Source organism: Capra hircus, chromosome 17, assembly GCF_001704415.2.
Source record: "Capra hircus breed San Clemente chromosome 17, ASM170441v1, whole genome shotgun sequence".
Taxonomy (NCBI): Eukaryota; Metazoa; Chordata; class Mammalia; order Artiodactyla; family Bovidae; genus Capra; species Capra hircus.
In genome coordinates this window covers 26121078-26141562 of record NC_030824.1, presented here as the reverse complement: position 1 = coordinate 26141562, position 20485 = coordinate 26121078, and the positions used below count along the sequence as shown (strand labels likewise).

Here is a 20485-nt window from a genome sequence, read left to right as displayed (position 1 = left end):
CCACTCCCAAAGGCAGGAGGCTGAGGACAGAGCAGATGGAGAAAGAGCAAGAGACAAACGCGGTTCCAGGGGGATGAGAAAAGGTGCCACAGTGGAGACATCCTCAGCAGCCACGCTAACTGTGGGGCTGCGCCTGATGACAACACACCACATCTGCAGTCAGTGTCCATGACACCTGCAGCTAGGAACAAGGTGTCCAACACCCATCAATCCCCTGCAGCAAGGCACTGAGGTGGCCGCACGGACAGACCCTTCTTCATGTCAGCTGACAGCACAGAGCATGGGCCCTTCCACTCACCAACCCAGGAAGGAGGAAGCCCTCGGATGGCACTGAGGCCACCAGACAGCACACAGAACTTTCCAGAGGACACAACAGTGCGGCCACTCCCTATGAGGTGGGATCTCAGCACCCAGACCGCTGCCGGCAGTAACTGTGACCACGCCGCCCCCTCTCAGGGCCTTGTCCAGCACTGCACACCCTCAGCCGCCTCTGCCTAGCCCCCCAGCCCCCATGAGCCTCACCTTGCCCTCCTCCCTGGGGATGAGCACATTCTCGTAGCGGTTCCGGCACTGCTTGGAGGAGCGATAGATGCGGCTGCAGGAGTTGACGACGTCGCTGACCAGGTCCCAGTTGGGCGTGTGGGCCGGGGATACAATTGTGAGGTTCAAAGGCAGCTCAAGCAGCTGCTTCACGGCCTGAAGGATCGGGTTCAGGACCCACAGGTCAAGGCCCTGCCCGCTGGACACTTCCCCCGACCCCCACCCCCCTCCACCCCCCATCCCAAGGGTCCCAGTGATGGGGCTGGCCAAGGTCGGGGCCTCGGACTCACCTGCAGCAGCGCCCAGTCCTCACTGATGAGCCACTCAGGGTTGTCGGGGCCGGACTCAGTGGTCGGTTTGGCAAAAGTCGGCAGAGGCTTGGCGAACTGCGTCTGCTGCTTCAGCAGAATGTTCTTCTTCTGCTCCTTGCCCTCCCGGCGGATCTTCAACATGCCGGGGGTCGTGCGGTCAAACAGTGACCGTGGAGGCACCACGGCCTCCCCGTGCCGCTGCTTCTTCTTCCTGCCTGCGGCTGCACGAAAAGCAGCTTCAGCCAGCGGGTCAGCGGGCCAAGGTGGGGAGTGGAAAAGCCACGAGGAAGGTCACCGAGGCCACCGGCAGCCACAAGCCCTCTCCCTGCGCACAAGCCCACCTGAGGGGTCCGTCTTGTGTCGGCGGCGCTCCTTTCTCACATACACGGGCGGCAGCTTGGACTCAGGGATGGGCGTGGTTTCGTACATAAGACACATGACCGAGTCGATGTAGATGTCGTTGTCGTCCTGGGGGGGGGTGGGTGGCGTCCAGAGCTGCGTGCAGGAGGGACAAGCCTGAGCTGGGTGGCCACAAGGGCAGCCGACCCAGCACCGTGGGAAGCAGGCGTCTGGGGGCGTGGGGACACGGGCACTCACCGGCATGACCTCCGTCTGCCCGTCGGCACCCTCACAGACAAACTCCTGCAGGAAAAGGGGAGGCTTTTCAGGTCCATGCAGCCCTCGCTTTGAGCTGCGAGCGGTCAACTATCTACCTTCATGTCAGTTAATAAGCCTTCGAAACAAGCAGGCAGCACCGCTATTACCAAGACCTAAACTGCGCTTCCATCACAGCCGGCATGATGGTGGAGAAAGCCAGCAGCAGGGAACAGAAACCCTCTAACCCAGCGCCGGACCAAGACAGGCCCAGCCCGCCGGCCCTGGGTCCGGGGACAGGAGGCCTGGGGGGTGCCCATACCGCGCTGTAGGCGTCCTCCCGGGTGTAGGTGAGGAGTTGCTCCTGCTCCTGCTCCAGCCGTGCCCTGGCCTCCTGCTCCCGCAGGCTCCGTGCGTTCCGGGCCTCCCACTCACGCACAGCAGTCATCACGGCACCCTGCGGGGAGACTGGCCATTCCCATCGCTGCCCCGCACTTCCCCCCAGCCCCCCAGTCCTTGGGCCCCTTTTCCTCTTCCCAATACAGGACCCTCTAACCAAACACCAAGCTGCTTCAAAACCAAGGAAAACTGCCTGGCGTAGGGTTTTAATGCCTCAAATTCTGGGCGAGTCACGCTTACTTCCAACCCAGTTTAACACTGAAGAATTTGAGATTCTCACACGTGAAGATGGTCAAAAGTGCTTTCTCTTACCTCACTACTTCTCTCCTTTTCTTGATCAATGGAAGTATGGAATAATTCCAGGTAATTCAAAGCATATTTTTCAATTGGTGTGAGCTGTTTCAAAATGCATTTTTTGAACAGAATTAATAGCAAGTTCATAAGGATTTAGTTCCTCATATAACCCCCCACCAGCACCTGAATCAAAACAGCAACTGATCTTGGTCAAGAATGAACAAGAAATGCCTCACAGAAAGGTCACGTGCTTAAACTATTTAGGTATAAAGAAAAACTGAAATAGAAACCCAGAAGAGAAAACGCCCAAACCTGCCCCATGAAGTCCGCTAACTCCTCCAGCTGCGAGGGCTCCTCACCCCACCTGGAACCGCTGGAGTCAGGCGACCCGGGCACGGCCTCCTCAGCCGGCTGCTGGGCATCCTCCTCCTCCAGGTACTCGATGCTCTTGAGGGCCTGCAGGACGTGCACGCTGCGTGGGGTGACTTTAATATGCTTTGAACACTTTAAATAAGGGGTCTTGGAAAAAAGCCTTACACGCCCACACTACACGCCCACACTGCACACTGAGCCCCCTGCCACAGCAATGAGTGTGCTCCTTGGACCCTCACACACCCTGGGGAAGAGCCTCAGGACACAGGCCGACACACACATCAAGGCCCCCAGTCTCAGAGAACCGAGCAGAACGCGGTGTCTCATTCCATCTCACACCCGACACCCACCTTCCCGCCCCAGTCCCACCATGAGAGCGCTGCATGTGACACAGGCTCTGGTCCATGGCGTAGAGAGAAACCAAACCCCCAGGAAGGCAGTCCTTGGCACCACTATTCAAGAAACGCAACTTAGATGAGCAGATAACACGTGCTCCTCTCTTGACAGCCGGAAGGTATACCTGTCAGGGGCTGGCAAACTCAAGACACACATGCTCACGTCGGGGGCAGTGGTGGGGGGGATCACATAGCTTAGAGGATTCAGTTAAGAACTAGCACCTCTTTTCAGGGCAACTGGGCAAATTTTCAAAGTTTAAAAGGTAACCCAACCTCACACGATACCCAGAAATTATTTCCAAACAGACTGTCCATCTAAGCATGAGGGATAAAACACTGAAACATCTAGAAGAAAGTAAAGGAGAACCTCTCAGAACGCAAAAGCGTCAATCACCTGACAGACAGTGGCATTAGGACCAAGAATTTCTGCTCACAGAGACAGAGTATTAAAAAGGGCAAACCACCGATTGGGAGAATATATTTTACATGTATCCCACAAAGGCCTTGCACTCAGAATGTAGGAAAAATGCCAACAAGGCATTAAGAAAAAGAGACAACCCAGTCTAAAAAAAAAAAAACACACAGAAAAAGATGCGAACGAGCATCTCACAGAAAAGTACCCACACTACCAATGAACACAAAGCTCACCAGCCAAGAGCAAGCTGCAGTTCAACCAGAGATGCGCCCACATGGCCCCCACACCTGCACCTCTGAACTGGTCCCCAGCCCAGTGTCCACACAGAGCCAGATGATGGTCCTAAGCCACATGTCCTTGGGCAGCCTGTCTCCATCACCGCTGACCCCCGGCCACACCTGACTCCTGCTGTCCCTCTACCCATAACACTCCTAGACACTGCTCGTCACACCATTTCCATGAGGTGATGGTCTGGCATCTCTCCTGTCACTAGAACAGAAGCTCCAGGGAGGATGAGAGGTCTTTTTCTCAACGCTATACCCCTACTGCTTGGAACAGTGTTTGACACACAGTGTAAGACAACCCACCAGAACATTTCAAAGAATCTGTATGTTCAAAGAACATGCCAAGCCAATGTCTCTAAGTCACAATAAGAAGCAACAGCAAGGGTGTGTGACACACTCACATTCCTCAAACATTCCTGCCTTTAGACCTCACATTTTTCTTCCACAATATCCATGTAAGATTTTTACCAATGGTTAATGATTACCTCAATAGTATCACAATAAACTGTGAAAAATTCTTCAAGAGATGGGAATACCAGGCCACTTGACCTGCCTCTTGAGAAACCTATATGCAGGTCAGAAAGCAACAGTTAGAACTGGACATGAACAACAGACTGGTTCCAAATAGGAAAAGGAGTATGTCAAGGCTGTATACTGTCACCCTGCTTATTGAACTTATATGGAGCACATCATGAGAAACGCTGGGCTGGAAGAAGCACAAGCTAGAATCAAGATCGCTGGGAGAAATATCAGTAACCTCAGATATGCAGATGACACCACCCTTATGGCAGAAAGTGAAGAGGAACTAAAAAGCCTCTTGATGAAAGTGAAAGAGGAGAGTGAAAAAGTTGGCTTAAAGCTCAACATTCAGAAAACGAAGATCATGGCATCTGGTCGCATCACTTCATGGGAAATTGATGTGGAAACAGTGTCAGACTTTATTTCGGGGGGCTCCAAAATCACGGCAGATGGTGATTGCAGCCATGAAATTAAAAGATGCTTACTCCTTAGAAGGAAAGTTATGACCAACCTAGATAGCATATTGAAAAGCAGAAACATTACTTTGCCAACAAAGGTCCATCTAGTCAAGGCTATGGTTTTTCCAGTGGTCATGTAGGGATGTGAGAGTTGGACTGTGAAGAAGGCTGAGCACCGAAGAATTGATGCTTTTGAATTGTGGTGTTGGAAAAGACTCTCGAGAGTCCCTTGGACTGCAAGGAGATCCAACCAGTCCATTCTGAAGGAGATCAGCCCTGGGTGTTCTTTGAAAGGAATGATGCTAAAGCTGAAACTCCAGTACCCTGGCCACCTCATGTGAAGAGTTGACTCATTGGAAAAGACTCTGATGCTGGGAAGGATTGGGGGCTGGAGGAGAAGGGGACAACAGAAGATGAGATGGCTGGATGGCATCACCGACTCGATGGACTTGAGTCTGAGTGAACTCTGGGAGTTGGTGATGGACGGGGAGGCCGGGAGTGCTACAGTTCATGGGGTTGCAAAGAGTCGGACACGACTGAGCGACTGAACTGAATGATTACCTCCAGGAGAGGCTACTGTTTCCCCACTATCGTTTCTGTTACGAGGTTTATGTTAATGATGTTTTCAGTTGGTGGGGGGGTGGGGGGGCGGTTCTCGAGTTGAGAATTATGTTTTGTCTTTTATTTATTGTTTAAATTTTGGGTGCACCAGGTCTTCCACGTGGAACTTGGGCTCCAGAGTGTGCAGGCTTGGTGGTTGTGCCACAAGGGCTTAGCTGTCCTGAGGCTTACGAGATTTCAGTTCCCCGATCAGGGACTGAACCCACGTGCCCTGAACTGGAAAGTGAATTCCTAACCACTGGATGACCACGGTAGTCCCCGTAATGCTGTTTGAGATTTTCTTAAAAGCCTAAGGCACCTATCACCTATTTTAAAAACAACAGGGTAAATCAATCTGTTCCTCCAGATACAGAAACAGCTGTAAGTATTTCTATGCACCTGACATGACCCACAGACAACTCGTAGAAGAAAATGTAAGAAACAGTGGACAGTGGTTGTCTCTGAGAGGAAAGTGAGGGCCTGATGCAAAAGACTTACTTTTCATCATAAATTTTTGAAGATTTTACCACATGCATTTATTTCTACTCAATAATCAAACAGTTAAGTTTCAAAAATAAAAGAGAAGGCATCCTGTAGCCAAAAGCCCCTCCAAGAGGCAGGACGGGAGCAGAGCCTCAGGGAGGAGAGCGAGGTGGCCCTGACAGGTGGGTGTGCAGGTGGGTGTGTGACACGTCTGCACAACAGCTTGTGAGACAAGTGTGCAACCTGCAAGCGTCTGGGCCAAAAACGCAGAAGGCAGGATTTCACTCACTCTCATAAACCTGAAGCACATCATCTCAGCACGTAACCCACAAAGACAGCCGAGTGAAACAGCTGCTGTTCTCTGCGGTCCTGTCCTCAGAGTGGGACGTGGGACTCACGCCAGGGCTGCCTTCAGCCCAGCAGCACTGCGACAGGGGAGCACTGAGACGGTAGCCGGCAAGGGCCGAGGGGTTGGAGCAGAAGGTCACACACGACAGTGCGGGGTGGCCTGAGAAGCGTGGGTGGGAACGGTGACAGCAGGCAGCAGTGGTGGTGGTGGTGCGGCACACCACTCTCTCCCACGCCCTTCACTTCTTTTTACAGCTAAAATCCCCAACAATGAAAGCACGGATGGAGAAAGCTGACAGATCAGGCCCAAGGCCTGGGGAGAGGGAACAGCAGTGCTGCAGCGGCAGACTCAAAGCCCCAGATCCAATGATGCCAAGGGGCACCAGCTATCCTTACCTCTATGAAAGGTCTTGCAATTTTGGGTGCGATGGTTTCTGTGACAGAAGGTTCCTGAGAAAGGACGACAAACTCCTCGGCCTTCACTGGGAAGCCAGTATCATCCATGGGTGGATAAACCTCAAACAGCTCCTGGATCGTCCGCTGAAACAAAAATGCTTACCACTGAGCCTGTGACCTCTGCACCCAGAAAACCACCAGCCACCAACCCCTCAGCAGCATTAAACCCACGCATTCTGGTCACTGTGTGGCACCCCCTCCCCTGCCCCAGGCCTCCTCGTGGATGACAGTACCTGCGTGAGGAATGCCATGGAGTAGTCGTTTCCCTGAGCAGCCACTTCTCGGATCAGATCTTTGGTGCCATTCTTCAACAACTTCTCTTCAATGGAATTGCCACTCACGAGCCTACAACCAAACACGTACACACACACGACAGCTAAGTCCCTGGGAGCCTGAGGGCAGCCTGAGTGCCATGGTGCCCGGACCACCCAGCAGAACAGCACCCACGTGGAGCGGCATGTTGGCAGCACTCTGAGCTGCTTCCTTCGTGTGGTGGCCAGAGGGGACTGGAGGCCTGTGGGGTCGACTGGCCGCTACCCACATGGGGTTAGCCACACCACCACCTCCCATGCAGCAGGAGGGCTGGCCCCAGAGGCCCACGCCACGCATGCTGGCCAGCCACGTCCCCTCGCTGGCCTCTACCTGAAAAGAGCCCCCAAGACGCCGGACCCCTTGAGCCCTGTCTCCCTCAGTGCTGACGACGGCGGGCAGATGCCCCCAAGTCACTGTGCGCCTCCCAAAGGAACCTGTGTCTAGCGGCTGCAGCCCAAGGACCAGCATCCCCTGGCTGCTGCTTCATGCCACCTGAAAAGCTGCAGTAACCGCTCCCTACTTCCATGATCAGGGCTTTCATTAAGATGATGTTAAACTTCACTATCACTTTGGGGAAACTTTACAGTTTTGTGAACCAGGTCTTCTTGTCCCAGAACAGAGCATGTCCTGAGTTCATGACATCGCTCAGGTCATATCCTTTCACAACTTAACCCTCCACTCCTGCACTTCCTTCACCTTTACTGCCGAGGTTGTTCCTGAGTGTCTACAGACTGTGGCTACTGAGAATAAAATGTTTTCCCCATTACTAGCTAGTAACTGCTAAAGGGCCAACGGTAAGCAATTACACAATGAAACATTATTCAATTACATAAACAATATACCAAATTTATATATATTTGCATGGAAACAGGCTCTAAATATATTGTTAAAACAAAACAGCATTACATGGTAAGACTGCTGGCACGACCCATTTAAAAAAATCAGGGAGGGCTTCCCTGGTGGCTCCGTGGTAAAGTATCTGCCTGCCAAAGCAGAAGATACGAGTTCGATCCCTGATCCAGGAAGATCCCACATGCTACAGAGCAACTCAGCCTGTGCACCACCATTACTGAGCCTGTGCCCTAGAGCTCGGAGAGCTGCAACTACTGCAGCCCGAGCGCCTTAGAGCCGGTGCTCTGCAACAAGAGAAGCCACCGCAATGAAAAGTCTGTGCACTGCATCTAGAGAGTAGCCGCCGCCCCCTCAACTAGAGAAAAGCCTGTGCAGCAACAAAGACCCAGTACAGGCAAAAATAAGTAACATTATTAAAAACAAATTTATATTAAAAACTTGGGGATACGTCTGGAAAGACACTGGAATGCTACTAACAGCCTCCTGGGCAGGCTATTTGCCTTCTCCATTTGCTGTCGTTTTTTTAAATTTCTTTTCAATGAACAAGTAACACATTTACAATGAAAAAAAATTAAGCTATTTAAACACAGTGTGTGGATGACTACATCTTGAAAATGGTAAAGGTTATGCATGTGGGGCTGGGGTTCTGGGCTGGGGTTCCAGCCATGGGCCAGCCGCCAGGGACCACACACTCTGCAACGACCCCTCCCAGAGGCGGCAGGAGCACAGAGGAAGGGGCGTGTCACATGCCTGCACACTTGGGCACCAGATGGGCAGACAGAGGGCCGACACACAGGCAGAGCCTCCTCTGGTTTTCTCAGCCGTGTGTGGATGACCGCTTATAAGATTTAAATTCTTTCAGTAGCCTGTTTACAAGTTGCCACAGTTAAGTTATAACAAATCATTTACATTTGACAACACCTGAAACAACCTAAAACCTGAGACACCCTCTTAAAGGTCAGAGACTCTAGAAGAAATATAACAGGTACACGTTAGAAAGACAGCACCTGGGTCTCAGCAGCAAACCCAGTCACCACTGCCAACAACTCAACTATGTCCCAAGCAAGGCTGAGTGTACAGAAAGAACAGACAGGATAGCAGGAAGGTCAGCCCACCTGAAGGAAAGGAAACACACGAAGCAGATTGCTGCAGCCACCCCTGGCTGCCCCGCTGGCAGCCACCTCACCTGTATATGTGCACGTCCTTGCGCCGCCCTATCCGGTCGCACCACTCCTGGGCCTTGGCGTCCATCACAGGGTTGAGGTCGTGATCGTAGAAGACCACCGCATCTGCCTCCACCAGGCTCACACCCGTGGCGCGGCTGTGTGTGGAGAGGAGGGCGCAGAAGATGCGCCGGTCTCGGTTGAAACTCCTCATCAGTTCCTGGGGTGAGATAAGCTCCCAGGTTAGCGCTCCTGATCAACGACAGGAAACCTCCAACATGTTCGGATGCTAATCAGTTAGAAATTGTTTGGTGTGTGTTTCCTTTGATGCATGGTTCGTGTTTCAATTACATCGGAGTTTAGCATTTTATCCTGATTCTTTCAGGCATGTGCACTATTCTTCGATTATTGATAGATAACATCTCTACCCTGTTTGAAGGTCGCCAGCCAGCCTCCCGCCCTGAACTGTCAGCTCCACGTGTAGGCCCCAGAGAACAGCAGAGTCTCCCTGGGGAGGGATGCGTGCTTGTTCATGTACCCTCCAGCAATGCCAGGAGCCTTACAGCAAAAGCCCCTGGAGTAAGGCCGAGGGAGCTGCAGCCAGCCAGGGGCAGGGCCCTCCACTCCCCTCAGGGCCGCCAGCTGAAATGGCTTCCTTCCTACAACGTCTCTCCTGCAGTGATTTCAGTGCCCAAGAAGACCTTAGCAGACCAGCCCTCAGCAGACCAGTCCTCTTCCTTCAAGAAATTCTCTATCTACAGTAAGTCGCCTACACATGAACCTTCAAGTTGCTAGCTTTCAAAGATGCAAAGGTGAGTTCGCATGTTCAGCCACATGTTAGTTTACATGTCTGGTGTGCACTGTCATGCGCGTGCACCCTTGCACTGGTTGGGATTCTGTGCACTTCACTGTACAGCACGGTACAGAGCGTAGTGGTGCATCATCTTTATTTCAAGCCCGGAATGTCCAAACCAGTGTAAAAGCAGCAGGGATGTAGCTGATTGTGTTAGTTGGGGACCTAGGCTAACTTTGGTGAACTTACAAACTGGACTTATGAATACGCTCTCAGAACAGAACTCATTTGTATGTAGGGGACTTACTGTGTTACATTACTCTCAAGGGAATTTACTACTTAAGACTGTGGTGTATTTCCTCCCAGGCCTTCTCAGCGTAGGGAGGCCTGCGTGTACTGGATGATGTGAAGTGGGTAATGCGATGCAGAGCCCAGCAGCTTGTCTGCACTCGGAAACACTTCACCATGATACCAAGACCTGTTATGAAACACTGCTGAGTACGACTTCCTAGTTCACCCTGTGGGACACTTAGGACAGCGACAAGCCCTGTGGCTCACAGGCCACTGTGGCCCATTCTTCTACTCCTGGACGTGGACTTTGCTCCCACCTGGGGGTTATTACAAACACTTTCACAGACAATTGAATAGATACATCTTTAAGAAGTGTGGTGCTGTAAAGGAGTTCTAGATACAGAATAAGGGCTTCCCTGACAGTTCAGTTGGTAAAGAATCTGCCTGCAATGCAGGAGACCCTGGTTTGATTCCCGAGTCGGGAAGATCCACTGGAGAAGGGATAGGCTACCCACTCCAGTATGCTTGGGCTTCCCTTGTGGCTCAGCTGGTAAAGAATCTGCTCGCAATGCAGGAGACTTGGGTTCAATCGTTGGGAAGCTCTCTTGGAGAAAGGAAGAGCTATCCACTCTAATATTCTGGTCTGGAGAATTCACGACTGAGTGACTTTTACTTCACTTCAGATACAGAATTACCAGGCCAAGCATATATTCATTTTTAAGGTTTACAACCCATCCTGTCAATTTGCTTTCTAGAAAGGTGTCCTAATTTGCACCCCCACCAGAAGCCTGATGGAATTAAGTTCAAGTCAGTTCAGTTCAGTCGCTCAGTCGTGTCCGACTCTTTGCGACCCCATGAATCGCAGCACGCCAGGCCTCCCTGTCCATCACCAACTCCCAGAGTTCACTCAGACTCAAGTCCATCGAGTCAGTGATGCCATCCAGCCATCTCATCCTCTGTTGTCCCCTTCTCCTCCTGCCCCCAATCCCTCCCAGCATCAGAGTCTTTTCCAATGAGTCAACTCTTCGCATGAGGTGACCAAAGTACTGAAGTTTCAGCTTTAGCATCATTCCTTCCAAAAAAATCCCAGGGTTGATCTCCTTCAGAATGGACTGGTTGGATCTCCTTACAGTCCAAGGGACTCTCAAGAGTCTTCTCCAACACCACGGTTCAAAAGCATCAATTCTTCGGTGCTCAGTCTTCTTCACAGTCTAACTCTCACATCCATACATGACCACAAGAAAAACCATATCCTTGATTAGATGGACCTTTGTTGGCAAAGTAATATCTCTGCTTTTGAACATGCTATCTAGGTTGGTCATAACTTTTCTTCCAAGGAATAAGCGTCTTTTAATTTCATGGCTGCAGTCACCATCTGCAGTGATTTCAGAGCCCCAAAAAATCAGCTAACCTGGCCAAGTAAAAACTGGGCATGTTATTTGAATTTTAAAGTGTAAGTCAGTCAGGAGGGCTTTTCTGATTTCATGTGGCTACTTTCTGAAGGACAATCATCTCGTTCTTATAAGGACCACAAATCACCAATTTTGATTCTGAGACATCTAGCCAATTGGATTTCCCAAGTTACAGGACTTATGAAAAAGTGTCAAAGGGTGCAGCTAAAGTCCAGAGACATTAAGAGGTTCTTCCCTTTGTTTAGATAACACAACAACACTGAGACCGCGTGGCTCCGAGAAACCAGCTTAGAAACTGGCAATCAAAGTTAACCCAATGAAATCATAAACGGGAACAAAAGAAACGATTTCCTTCCTACCTGCCGTTGTTCACTGTTGGCGTTTTCATCAATTCTTATGTAGGTGAGATAATGGAAGTTCAAGAACATTTCTAAGATGTCCAACATGAGAACCATCTGTGATAAGATCAGCACTCGGCGTCCTTCAGACTTCAGTTTCTGAAGTAAGATGGCTAAGGCCTCCAGCTTTCCTGTCAAACGAGTGACACCGAGAGCATCTCATTATCCAAAGCGAGTAAGCTTGACACAGGGAGCAGAGTGGACGGGACGCCTCTGGTACCTGAGTCAAACTGGACCAGCCTCAGCTCGGGGAACCGCAGCGAGTGCAGAGCTGTCATCCGCTGCAGCTGCTGCGCGTAGGGCGCTGTGTGCTCCCGCAGGCAGTGCCGGAAGAGCCGCATCCTGTGGCTGTAGAGGGAGGGCGGCCTTGCCACCCACAAGTGCGGGGGCGCGGCCACCACCGGCGGAATCACGCACACCACTCTGAGAAGCAGAAAGCATGCGTGTCACAGGTGACACCCACAGCACCTCCAGCAGGCAGTCCCTCTGGCTCAGGCAGCGAAGGCTCGAGAAGGCAGAGGGCAGTACCATCTGGCAGTGGGGAGTCACGAGAGGAGTCAGGGTGCCTAACTCCAGTCCCCCCAGGAGGGATGTGGCTGCTGGAACACACTATTACAGCAGCCACAGGAGTGGGTGCCGGCCAGTGAGGCCTGCCCAGATCAAAAGAAGCAGTGCAGAGTGCTGCCCCTACCCTCTGAGCGCACAGGGATGTGTGCGGAGGCAGGACACAGCACTCTGTCTCCTGGATGGTCTGGGGAGGGTATGAGCCCTGAAGCTGCTACAGCCACAGCGTCCCCAGCCAGGGTTGGGAGCCAGGGTTGGGAGCCAGGCTTGGGAGGAGGAGGCCCTGCCAAGGGCAGCAAGACAACGACTCAGAGGACCCAGACAGTCAACTGGACACCCACCTCCCAACCTGCAGACACCACCTGCTCCAGGAAAGCCCTCTCCCTTGCTGCATGCAAACTGAAAACCATTTGTGGTCAAAATTCTAATCAATGAAACCAAAGAAGCACTAAATAAATGGAGATATTCCATAACTATGGATAGGAAGATCCAGTATAGTCAAGACATCATCAGTTCTTCCCACTTGATCAAGACATTCAGTTCAGTCCCAGTCAGCTATTCTGTAGATAGCGATAAATTCAATCTAAAGTTTACATGGAGAAGCAACAGACCAGAACAGGCAACACAATACTGAACAACAAAAAGTCAAATGACTGGCACTACCTCACTTCAAGATTTACTACAGTAATCAATAGCATGATACTGTCAAAGAACAAAGAGATCAATGGAACAGAAATGATCACCAGATTTTCTCCACAAATAAACTGCAAGGAAAAAAAGAGGGGGAAACAGAACCTATAGATTAAAAGATACATAAAAGATATGTTGATTGTTATGTATGTACCTCATTGTGACTCTGGCTTCAAATATTAACAAAAACCATGAAATAATCAGAAATGTGAATACAGAACAGACATTTGATGATATTATAATTGCTCTGTGAAGGACAAAGTCAGGAGACTGAAAAGACAAGCAACAGACTTGAAGAAGATATTTGCAAAAGATACATCTGCTAAAGAACTGTTATCCAAAATATACAAAGAACTCTTAAAATGCAACAATAAGAAAAATGGGGGAAGCAATAGCTATGGATTGGGATTGACATATACACACTGAGGTATTAAAAATGGATAGTCAACAAAGTCCTGCTGTAATAATAAAAATTTTAAAAAATTTTTTAATGGATCAAAACCTAAAGAGACACGTTATCAAAAACATATAAATGTCAAATAAGCACATGAAAAGATGCTCAACATAATATGTCATGATGGAAATGCAAATTAAAACAAGATACCACTACACATCTATTAAAATGGCCGAAATCCAGATCACTGACAACACCAACTGCTGGCAAGGATGTGGCGCAACAGGAACTCTCATTCATTGCTGGTGGGAATGCAAAATAGTACAGTCACTTTGGAAGACAGTTTGGCAATTTCTAACAAACTAAACAGTCTCTTACCATAAGATCTAGTAATCACATCCCCTGATATTTACCCAAAGCAATTAAAAACTATGTTTACACAAAAACATAGATGTTTGCAGCAACTTTATTCATAATTGCCAAAACTCCACAGCAACCATGTTGTCTTTCAGAAGGCAAAAGTTTTTGATTTTTTTCAGTTGCACCAGGTGGCTTGCGGGATCTTTCTTCCCTAACCAAGGACTAAACCTGTGCCCCCAGCATTGGAGGTGCAGGCCACCAAGAAGTCCCAGTATGTGAATGTTTTTAAACAAACTGTGGTGATTCCAAGTCTTCTCAGGTGGCATGAGTGGTAAAGAACCCGCTTGCCAATGCAGAAGATGTAAGAGATGCGGGTTTGATCCCTGGATTAGGAAGATCTCCTGGAGGAGGGCATGGCAACCCACTCCAGTATTCTTGCCTGGAGAATCCCATGGACAGAGGAGCCTGGCAGGCTACAGTCCACAGGGTCACAGAGAGTCAGACATGACTGAAGTGATTTAGCACACACGCAGGGGGTGCTTCCAGACAATGGAACACTATTCAGTGTTAAATAGAAATGAGTTATCAAGCCCAGATGAGACATGGAAGAACCTTCAGTGCACATTCCTAAATGAGAGAAGCCATCTGAACAGGGTGCCTACTGTGTGACTCCAACTATAAGACACTCCAGAAAAGCAAAACTATGGAGACAGTAAAAAGATCAGTGATTGCCAGGCTTTGGTGATGAGAGAGGGATAAACAGGAAGGAATCAACCCAAAGGGCAGGGCACAGGTTTCCTGGAGGGTGGAGAGACCATCTGATGCCAAAGCTGAAGACCCCAAAATCGATTCTGAACAGACTCCAAAGAACAACCTGGGGAGAGAAGTAAGATGAATGTCCACAAAACCACCACAAAAGTTGGTGGGGTGCAACACAGCATTTACTTTTTTGGACTCCAAAATCACTGTGGACAGTGACTGTAGCCATGAAATTAAAAGACGCTTACTCCTTGGAAGAAAAGCTATGACCAACCTAGACAGCATATTAAAAAGCAGAGACATCACTTTGCCAACAAAGGTCTGTCCAGTCAAACTATGGTCTTTCCAGTAGTCATGTATGGATGTGAGAGTTGGACCATAAAGAAGGCTGGGTGCCAAAGAATTGATGTTTCTGAACTGTGGTATTGGAAAAGACTCTTGAGAGTCCCTTGGATGCCAAGGAGGTCCTAAAGGAAATCAACTCTGAATGTTCATTGGAAAGACTGATGCTGAAGCTCCAATACTTTGGCTACCTGACGCAAAAAGCCAACTCATGGAAAAGACCATGATGCTGGGAAAGACTGAGGTCAGGAGGAGAAGGGGGCGACAGAGGATGAGAAGGTTGGATGACATCACTGACTCAATGGATATGAGTTTGAGCAAACTCTGGGAGATAGCGAAGGACAGAGGAGCCTGGCGTGCTGCAATCCATGGGGTTCCAAATAGCTGGACACGACTTAGTGAGTGAACACCACCACCAACAGTGAGTGAGTAAAGAATGCTTACAATACTCTACCTTACCTGTCGATGACATCCTGGAGGGATTCTTGACGTTGAGTCAGCGTCAAAATCAGGTCCCTGTGACTTTTCGAGGGCGATGTGTACCTGCTTGCAGGCCCAGCCCCCTTCCCGTGACCACGGTCAGAAGCCCTGAACCAAGGCACCTGCTCTCTGCCAGGCAGGGAACAAACCCCCAACAAGTCTCTGCCATAGATGGGAGAGCGGGAGCAGCGCCGTTCATTGACGAAATAAATCTGGTCCAGCCGCTCTTTCAGAAGTCTACTCTTCTCCTCCTTCAACAAAAACAGGGATGAAAATGGCTACTGAGAAATAGCATGGCCAGCCTTACTGAGCCCTATGAGTCCCGCGTGTATTGCAACTGGCCATAGAGCACACATAAGACTCATGGGGCCAGGCTACACGGAAAACAGTGACAGAAAAGCAAGCAGAGAAAACAGCGCCATTTTCATTGCCAACGTGAGTAGTATTTCTTCAGACACAGTGAGCATTTCTAATGTTTGAAACACTAGTAGAAGTATACAAAAAAATGGGAAAGGTAATTTTTACAATTCTAAAGCCTATTGGATTAGAAAAAGTGTTTTTATTTCTCTAATTCAATGGGACACCGTGTTTTTGATGGCATGCCTGGAGAATCCCAGGGACGGGGGAGCCTGGTGGGCTGCCGTCTATGGGGTTGCACAGAGTCGGACATGACTGAAGTGACTTAGCAGCAGCAGCAGCAGCAGCAAATAGACAAACGCCTCACAGAGGCAGTGATGTGTTAACATCACAGCCCTCCCCCATGACGGGCAGCTTCTGAGAAGGACTTTCGCGTGTGCAGGGATGCCACGACGCTGCACTGGGGTCTGTTGCACCATACCTGGGTGGGGCCAGTGACAGGAGAAGCTGGTTTGGAGGCCGCTCCGGGTTCTCCTGCGGCCAGGGGACTGACTGCCACTCGACCAGGCACACCCACTAGAAATGGAAAAACAAAGAGCTGGCACACAAAACTACTGGCATGCCCTCTAGAGGCCCTCCTTCACTGGCATGCTTCCTGGAGCATCCTTGGCTTTCACAACCACATTTCTAGAATATGTCAACTCAAGTCTAAATCATTCAGAACCAACAGTGAGGCATTCCTGTTCTCTGGCCATGATCTGAAGTGAACGTCAGGGTCTGACTCTTTGCCAAGAGCCCTGTGTGCCCCTCAAACCTTCCCACCATCCCGCTGAGCAGCAGCCACATGGGCCCTACACTCTGCTGTCCTTGACATCTCGGCAGCATCAACCCTGCGTGCCCTGGACAGAGGGATGCCAGGGCCCAGGACAGTCTGCTCCCATCAGCCAAGCCATGTTGCCTGTCTTGACAGAGACTTCTCCACAAGGACTATGAAGGGGGTGGCTGAGGTCAGCCGTCAGTTCTCAGTGAAGGATCCACTTGCAGGGAGCAAGAGGAAGGGTTGAGATGACTAGAACCCAGTGGCTGGGCTGGTGTCAGGTTGGGAGTCTCGGGCCTCACAGAACAGGACTGAGCACCCTCTGGGAGAGAAAACCTGAAGTATGAAGCCAACCAAATACAAGTAGAACTGCAAGTGGTCCAGCTGGACACAGAGCAGTGACCAGGACCCTCCAGCACCCACCCCAGCAACAGAGGCCCTGACAGAGATGGGGTGTACTGACCAAGGGTTCTAGCTGTGAGAGGTCCTTGCCACCTCCTCACATCAACCTGAAAAGTGCCCATGTGCAAGGGTGGGCTCCCCAGCAAGCACTCCAGGAGGGTGGGTATGTCTGAAGCAAGGGACCCTGGCAGGAAGCAGGCTGTGCGGGTGCTGGAAGGAGCACTGGCCAGCTGGCAGGAACAACCCTGTTCTGTTACCTGACCGAGGGAAATTCTAGCACGTTCCCTAAATGTATTTGTAACATGAACAAGCAAAATTTCTCATGATTCCAAGTCTCCTGTTAGAGCAAAATCAAAACAAAAAGTCTTAAGGTGAGTGACGGCTGGTTGTATTCAATGAGCACCTTTGGGAACAAAAGAGAAAAGAAACGTAGCAGACATGCGCTGTCTGTGGAAATCAGAGGCAGCCACAAACAGGACTGTCGGGTTATGGGGCCTTACGGAACCCATCAACATCCTCCAGCTGCCTCAGAAGCAAAAAGAGTTGGTAAGTGCTTTCAAAGCCAAGTATCCCCCCAGCTCACAGCACTCCACTCTACCTGGCGGGGTCACAGGCGTGGGGCTTGGGCCACTGGCTGGAGGCTTGCTTCCCAGGGCATTCAGGGCCCCCGCCTGAGACACGGTCTGCATCACCACGGGGCCAGGAGGGCGCAGGTAGGACTGCCCAGGCGCCGACACAATCTGGAGCACACTGCCTGCAAGCAAAGGGCGCGGGTCAGTCACGAGGTGCCTGTGCCTTCCATCCCCCAGCCACACCCACTTCCAAAGGTACAGAATGAGGTAAGAAACCAAAAATCCAGAATCAAATTTATTCCAATGAGGCAACACAAAGTTCAGTTTGCTAGAGAAAGATGGAACTACTTCATTCACAATGAATGAAAACTCTGAGGATCAAAGACACTTGGCTTAATGTCAAGAAAAACTTCTGCAACTCCTTGCAATGCAGATTCCAGGCCGCGAGGCAGGTTCCCACTCACTGTCTCTCCAAGCCTGAGCCATCATGCGGGTTGGGGGTGGGTGGGGGTGGTTCCTGCCCCCAGATCACACATGGGTGCGTGCCAGCTAGTCAAACTGGATGAAGAAATATCAAAAATCTCTGTGGCTTTATAACCACAGTTTAAGAAACCTGCCATTTTCAGCCTCTGTGTGATTTAGTCCTGAAGTGCTGTACTCTGGAATTATACTCTACAAATACTAGAGCGTACCAGAAATTCTTAAGAGATGGTCTCACCCTTTTGGTCAAAAAACTGGAGAAATACGGAGTAAACCAAATGAAACCTTTTTTTTTTTTTTTTGCTGCAGGCTTCTTGGGGGCCTCCACTCTGCTAACATGTGACCCTGGTGTCCACATGGAACACCCCAGACTGGGCTGACAACTGAACTGTCCACCCCAACAGGAGTCATGAACGCCATGTCTCGGGAGGCTGCTTGGGGAGGTGGCCGGACCCCACCTCTGGGAGCTCCGGCCAAGTCACTGAGGATGAATTTTAACATCCCACTCAAACTGCATCCCCTTGTTTCCCCCAAGAAGCAGTTATTGCAGGAACATACCGCTCTCAGCCAGAGGCAGTCTGGAAGTTTTAAAGTCTGTACATAAAAAAAAAATAATTTCTCCTATGTAAATTGCTAGTCTGTTTGAGTTTTGAGGGCAATTTACCTCACACTAAAATCTGAAAGAAGCAATTATTTCTGTTTTGATTTTTAGAATAGGAAACTGTATTCAAAAATTTTTTAATTACTATCCTCTATGTAATATGGACCAAAGGGCAGGCCACTGGGTGATTTACCAGTCACCTCCCTCATCTTTAGAACACCTACAAGCTGAGACTCATTTAGGCCAAGTGAAGCACCTGCGCTAAAGGGGCCAGAATCCCAGCTGCAGGGGGGCGCCCCAGTCAAGCCCCTATTGGGCCACCACCCATCAGAGAGCCCTACCTTGGAGCTGTAGGGGCTGGCCGGCCGTGAGCTGCCGAAGCTGGCTGTGCGACAAGGTGAACTTGTTGCCTTGGAACTGCAGTGTCACAGGGGTCTCTGGTTGGGCGACTCGGCTCGGCGGGCCTGCGAGGGAAGCCAGTTGGGCTATTTTGACCACCTCCCCACCTGCAGAGATGCAGACAAAACGGGAATGAACATTCTTTGGAAGGTTGGTGACTGCTATACTGACAATCACTTGTCACAGAGAATGACCGTCTGTAGCAAACTAAAGTGTCACAGGAACATTCATTAGGTATTGCTTTCTAACACTTTCAGAAGATATTTTAATAGAAAAGAAAAAACAATTAGAATTAACACCAGGTTTTAATGGTCAACTTACTTAATCCTAACAGGTAGAAATTTTAGAGTATCAGATATTAATAATTAACCAAACCATTAAGGAATGTTTTACTTTTCTTTCCAAACAAGAAAAAGTAGCAAACCTCAAAAGTAGCAGAAATATACTGGCCATACACTTTGAAACTCTCATATCAACCTCTTCCTTTCAGAATACTTTTAAAATGTGAGAAAGTACATATCGAATTTAGCTCACAGAGACAAATGAGATTTTATCACTACAGATATAAAATACAGAACTAGCTTTAGTTATGCCCATAATCTTTTCAAAATTTGGCAATGTATTTAAGTACATAAATACATCACACTTTATGATACAATATTCATACTAATTTGAACTAGATTGTAGAATTCGGTCTATAATTCCAACAGAAAAAATGCAAAATTTAACACTGTTTAAATTCTTTCAAACAGAACTCAGATGAGATCATATGTACCTAACTCAACATGATACTACCTTCAAGCTGGAATTGAGCAACAGCTTCAAAGGTTTCTTTAAACCCAATGGTTGATATTCGAGTCTAAATGCTCCTCCCATGAAAATTCATGCCAGAATTATTAGTGATACTATAAAAAGAATAGTTAGCCAAAGACTAGAAAAACGCCCAAGGATATGCTGCCCACAGAAACCGTAAACAAGGGAGGGGAAACGGAAAAGGAGACGCAGAGATCTGTGCATAGAAACATGACTCTTCCATGAGCTCCCCTCAGTCCACAAGCGGAGGCGCCAGAGTGAAAGGTGGCCTGGCCCCTCACACTCCCCTAAGCACGGCTCCTACAATACACCCCTCGGGACTACTACCTCAGGCCAAAAACACCCGCAAAACACATGTAAGGGGCTCTCCTGCCCTGGGCAATGAACCAGGGTAAGTGCTCTTCATCTGCTGGCATGAGAGAGAGAGGCGTGACACAAGAGAAAACTAAATTAACTCAGGGTCTCCTCGTGACCCTACTTCCCTCTCCTGTCTTTCCAGAGAAGCCTCAACATAGCTTGTTGTGCCAACAAATAAGGTGCTCCAGGTGGTATCTGAGAAATGGTGTAGCCCAGGTAGTTCCGTCAGTGTATTTCCAACTGCAGCATGGACAGAGGTAGTAGGCTAATCACACTGGTCACAATAAAAAGTTCTATTTAAAAATGTCAGTGATCTACTGCAAAACATCTCACTTAAGCAATAACTCACTGCAGCTTCAAATCTGGGGATAAACCAAGAGACTAGCAGGAAGTGGGAGTGCAGTTCACA

The 20485-nt window shown here is 49.5% G+C and overlaps 1 protein-coding gene across 7 annotated transcripts in view; it reads right to left on the bottom strand.

Moving 5' to 3' along the window:
* Positions 1-20485, bottom strand: part of EP400 (E1A binding protein p400) — a 113163-nt gene that overhangs the window by 24404 nt on the left and 68274 nt on the right. For all 7 annotated transcript variants that reach the window (XM_018061438.1, XM_018061442.1, XM_018061439.1 and 4 more), the window contains 16 exons: positions 18849-19013; positions 17453-17608; positions 16117-16211; positions 15258-15529; positions 11910-12112; positions 11651-11820; positions 8819-9015; positions 6702-6813; positions 6409-6552; positions 2451-2594; positions 2157-2240; positions 1768-1902; positions 1449-1493; positions 1193-1346; positions 831-1072; positions 523-696 (listed from right to left, as the gene is read on the bottom strand). In XM_018061438.1, the coding sequence (XP_017916927.1) occupies positions 523-696; positions 831-1072; positions 1193-1346; positions 1449-1493; positions 1768-1902; positions 2157-2240; positions 2451-2594; positions 6409-6552; positions 6702-6813; positions 8819-9015; positions 11651-11820; positions 11910-12112; positions 15258-15529; positions 16117-16211; positions 17453-17608; positions 18849-19013 (2492 nt within the window). The remainder of the gene's footprint in view (positions 1-522; positions 697-830; positions 1073-1192; positions 1347-1448; positions 1494-1767; positions 1903-2156; positions 2241-2450; positions 2595-6408; positions 6553-6701; positions 6814-8818; positions 9016-11650; positions 11821-11909; positions 12113-15257; positions 15530-16116; positions 16212-17452; positions 17609-18848; positions 19014-20485) is intronic.